The sequence below is a fragment of the Nicotiana tomentosiformis genome, chromosome 11 (assembly GCF_000390325.3).
Source record: "Nicotiana tomentosiformis chromosome 11, ASM39032v3, whole genome shotgun sequence".
NCBI classification, from domain to species: domain Eukaryota; kingdom Viridiplantae; phylum Streptophyta; class Magnoliopsida; order Solanales; family Solanaceae; genus Nicotiana; species Nicotiana tomentosiformis.
The window spans coordinates 2,251,458-2,256,734 of record NC_090822.1 but is presented as its reverse complement, the minus strand read 5'-3'; the positions used below and the strand labels follow the sequence as shown (position 1 = coordinate 2,256,734).

At 38.9% G+C, this 5,277-nt stretch overlaps 1 protein-coding gene across 1 annotated transcript; it reads left to right on the top strand.

Annotated features, from left to right (window-relative positions):
* Positions 1–1,561: 1,561 nt before the first annotated feature.
* On the top strand, positions 1,562–1,903 carry LOC104111644 (uncharacterized). Its single transcript, XM_009621386.1, has one exon. It carries the CDS (start codon positions 1,562–1,564, stop codon positions 1,901–1,903), a length of 342 nt encoding a protein of 113 aa, XP_009619681.1.
* Positions 1,904–5,277: the final 3,374 nt, after the last annotated feature.

Genomic DNA, 5,277 nt, shown 5'->3' with positions numbered 1-5,277 from the left:
TGGTGGAAATTTTTGTGAAAGTTTTTATGGATGATTTTTCAGTCTTTGGGTCTTCTTATGATGATTGTTTGAAGAATTTGAACAAGGTGTTGGCCCATTGTGAAGAAACAAATCAGGTATTGAATTGGAAAAAATATCATTTTATGGTGTAGGAAGGCATCGTGTTGGGACACAGAGTGTCTAGGGTCGGCATTGAAGTTGATAAGGCGAAGGTGGAGGTGGTTGAAAAATTACCTCCCCCAATTTCTGTGAAGGGTGTCTGGAGTTTCTTGTGACACACGGAGTTCTATCGGCGCTTTATTAAGGATTTTTCTAAAATTACTACTCCTTTGTGCAGGTTGCTTGAAAAGGATGTAACTTTCAAGTTTGATGACGCCTGCCTGAAGGAATTTGAAGAGCTCAAAAAGAAGTTGGTGGCTGCCCCCATTATTGCAGCACCGGATTGGTCCTTACCATTTGAACTTATGTGTGACGCGAGTGACTAGGCTATTGGGAAGTGCTAGGACAGAGGAAGGACAAGATGCTTTATTCCATCTACTATGCGATTAAGACTCTTGATGATGCACAACTGAATTACACCACCACGGAAAAAGAGTTGTTGGCCGTTGTGTGGGCCTTTGAGAAATTTCGGGCATTCTTGTTGGGAACAAAAGTCATAGTCCATACCGATCATGTAGTAATCAAGTATCTATTTACAAAAAAAAGAATCTAAGGCTAGATTGATGTTCTGGGTTTTGTTGTTGCAGGAATTTGACGTAGAAATACGAGATCGAAAAGGCACAGAGAACCAAGTAGCTGACCATCTATCAAGGATGGAAAATCATGACCACGTGGAGGAGGGTGGACAAATTAAAGAAGCATTTCCTGACGAGCAACTTTTTGCTATCACCCAAGACCCTCCCCCATGATACGCAGACTATGTGAACTATCTGATGAGCGGGGTACTTCCTCCTGAAATGGAATCTGAATCTATAAAGAGGTTTCTCCATGATGTAAACTTCTACTATTAGGATGAGCCATATTTGTACAAGCAGTGTGTTGATCAGTTGATGAGGAGATGCATTCCAGAAAATGAGGTGGAATTAGTGTTGTATGATTATCATGCATCACCCTATGGGGGCCATCATGGAGGCGATAGAACAGCTGCAAAGATATTACAATCCAATTTCTTTTGGCCAACATTATTCAAGGATGCCCATGCATTTGTTAAGAAGTGTGACTATTGTCAGAGAACATGAACAATTACAAAGAGGCATGGGATTCCTTTGAATAACATCCTGGAGGTTGAGATTTTTGATGCGTGGGGGATAGATTTTATGGGACCATTCCCATTGTCCAGAGAAAACAAATACATTTTGCTAGCAGTTAACTACGTGTAAAAATGCGTAGAGGCGATCGCATTGCCAATAAACGATGCCATGGTGGTAGTTGCATTTGTGAAAAAGAACATATTCTCGAGGTTAGGGGCTGCACATGCTTTGATTAGTGATGAAGGGACATATTTTTTCAATCGGTTGTTGAATAACCTTCTAGCTAAATATGGAGTCCCCACAGAGTTGCTATGGCATATCATCCTCAAACAAGTGGACAAACAGAGGTATCTAATAGAGAAATAAAGCAAATCTTAGAGAAGACGGTGAGTGTGAATAGGAAGGATTGGGTTGCAAAGTTAGATGATGCCTTGTGGGCATATAGATTTGCATATAAAATGCCAATTGGGGCGTCGCCGTATAAGCTTGTTTTTGGGAAGGCATGTCACTTGCTTGTTGAACTTGAACACAAACCATATTGGGCCATTAAAAAGTTGAATATGGCCCTTGAAGCCGCGGGCGAGAAGAGACTTTTGCAGTCAAATGAGTCAGATGAGTTCAGGCTGCACTCTTATGAAAATGCTAAGCTATAAAAAGAGAAGATAAAAAGATGGCGTGACAAGCGTATTTAGCCACGTCACTTTGAGCTAGGCCAACATGTATTATTGTTTAATTCTAGGCTAAGATTGTTTCCTAGGAAGTTAAAATTGAGATAGTCAGGCCCGTTTGAGGTGGTGAGAGTCACTCCTTATGGTACAATTGAGTTGCACGTGTTAAATGACAAAAGAAAATTTTTAGTGAATGGACAAAGAGTCAAGCACTATTGGGGAGGAATAATTGATCGTGAGAAGACCAAGGTTGTACTCGCTGATGAGTAAGCAAGACCCTGTCACGTTAAATCAGGCGCTTGTTGGGAGGCAACCCAATTTTTATTGCTTTCATAGCCTAGCTTTTAAATTTTTTTAGTTAGAGCAGAATAGAATTTGTATTTTCTCTGTAGACATAGAATTTATAGGTAGAATGGTGTGGGACATGTAAATTGGATATATAAAAGGCCCGGGGGATCGGGATGTTATATATAAAAAAAATAGAAAATCGTCGAACAGCGCCTAGGCCAGCGCTCCACGCTGCCTTGGGCGCCCAAAGCAGTGTCTAGAAATCCCCCAGCGCCAGGCATAGCGCAGAGCGCTGGGTTGGGGGGTGGCCAAGTAAGTTTTTAATTTTGTTTTTATTTTTGTTTTGTTAATTATATATTTTATTTAACCCATACCCATAAAACCCAACCCATCTACCTATATTCTCTCACATTACAACCCACTCAAATACCCATACCCAACCACAACACAAATTAGAACATAAACCCCCTCCCTAAACACCCGAATTTCTCCCCATCTTTCTTTCTCTCTCTCTCGCACCAGTTCTGTCGAGCTTCTTCACTCTTCTATCTCACAAATTTCTCAAGTTCTTCTCTTGCTCTCATCCTAAATTCTACAGGTATGTTTTCTTCTTTTTCTTCTTCTTGTTCTTTTTATAGGTAAATGATAATGAACATCCCATCCCCCAATTGCCCTAACCACCAAATTTTGCACATAAGTTGTTTCTTAAGAATTGTTCTATGGTGGGTGGTCCGGTCATTGGCCGAAATTTGTTGTGGTTGTTTTGTATACGGAGTAATAAACTAGAATTCCCTCTACTTCATTGAAATTTTGGAGGGCCATCATACTCCACCATTGTTAAACTAGAATGCACACACTTCATTCTCATAAGGTGTTTGTTAAAATGTTTGAATGAATATTTTGTGCACCGGCGAAATCTGAGTAACCGAGTGTATTTGTATATGAAATTGGGCTTATCACTAAATTGTTGGGCACTACACGCATCAACCTTTGCACTCAATTTAGCCTCCAAGTCGCGAATAGAACTGCCGAATTGGTCGATCTCTTGTTCTAGTTCAGCTCTTCCTTCTATAAAGTGTTGCATCCCATTTGTAATTTTCTCACAGAAACCTCCATATTCTTCTAATAATTTCCTGTGCATATCAATAATGCGAACATCGTGTTCCACATTTTCCAATTCGTTACTCCTGTCAAACTCACAAAAATTATTAAAATCAACATAAGAAGGGATTGGAGTAGGATAACAACACTTAGGACAATTATTCCAATTACCATCACAAATAGTACAGGATTGAGATGGTGCACACAACTCGGTCCTGGGAATATTTTTACAATATCGCCACAAGTGGTGTCCTTTACAATATGGACAAGGATTACAAAAACAAGAATACTTACTATCCCACCACTTTTCTTTCAAAGATGCCATGTAAAAAACAACTAATACTAACTACACTAAACTAAAATTAAAAACTTAAATAGATAAAAAAAAAGTAAAAATCTAATCTAGTAAAATAGTTAATTTCTAAGTCCCGGGCAACGGCGCCAAAAATTTGTTGCTCCCAAATGCACTCGCAAGTACACGTGGTCGACAAGTAATATAAGACTGTAAGTCCAGATATCGTACCCACAGGGAGTTGTGATTAACTATTCACTAAATTAAACTAAGATAATTAATCTATTCAAGCACTTTTTTAAAGTATAAATATTTAATAAAACTAATCTAGAGTAATCAACTAAGAGATTAAATGAACAAGTTGGCAAAATTAGACACGAATTCAATGAGAGACGATATTCTAGAGCTATGGGTTGGCTAATAATCACGTTGAATTTTTCACTTAAATTGTCTAATTAATTTTTATAGTTTATTGATTGACAGGGTTAATATTACTCGTAGCCTTCTCCCGAAGTACTACTCGTCTATTCAAACAAACTTGTGATGACCCGATAGGTCATCTCATGTTTTAAAACCTAATTATGTGATCTGAAACCTTAATAGTCATGTTTTAGCCTTCCTCGATTTGTGTGCGCAGTCCGGGCGTCTTTCCGAAGGCTTTTATGTTAAAAACTGAGAAAAAAAATTAAATTTTGCCTTAAAATCTACTTAAGTTGACTTCAGTCAATTTTTTGAGCAAACGGACCCGGATTTATATTTTGACAGTCCCAATGGGTCCGTATCGTGATTTAGGACTTGGGCGTATAATTCAGAAGTCCCTAGCCCGAGATATCGGACTTTGTCAAAATTTGAAAGTTAAAGGCTTAATGAATTTGAAATGTTTGACCAAAGTGTGACTTTTTGGATAACGGCTCCGTATTTTGGTTTCGGAACTCGATATTGGTCCAATACCATATTGTGACTTGTCTGGGAAATTTGATGAAAACGGAGTTGGTTAGACGTGATTCGGACGTCCGGTTGTGAAAATAGAAGTTTCAAAGTTGCCTTTAAAAAATTTCATTTGATTTGCTGTTCAATTCGTAGTTTTAGGTGTTATTTTGGTGTTTTGATCGAGCAAGCAAGTTCATATGATGTTTTTAGACTTGTGTGCATAGTTGGTTTAGATCCCCGAGAGCTCGGGTGATTTTCGGATAGGCTACCGAGTGAATTGGACATAGAAAATTTGCTGGTGTCTGCAATTTCTGGGAACTGGCCTCTGATCTCGCATTTGCGAGATTAGAGTTCACATTTGCGAACATTTCCATCTTCTGTCAGGCTCTCATTTGCGAGCTATTTCTTCGCATTTGGGAAGTGTGCCTGGGTCAGCCTAGGTTCGCATTTGCGATCATGAGGTCGCATTTGTAGAAAGCCAGTGTTCGCATTTGCGAATAAAGCTTCACATTTGCGATGAGAGTTAGGAAGGGAGATTCTTCACGTTTACGATCATTGGGTCACATTTGCGGTCAAGTCAGTGTTCATATTTGCGAACTTTTCATCGCAAATGCGATGATTACAGAGGTGTGGGAGTCTTCGCAAGGTCGCAAATGCGACATATGCAACTGAACAAAATATGACTTAGACGGAATTTTTGGTTCATTCTTCAAATTTTCAAAAATTAAAACGTTATAGGCAATTTTTC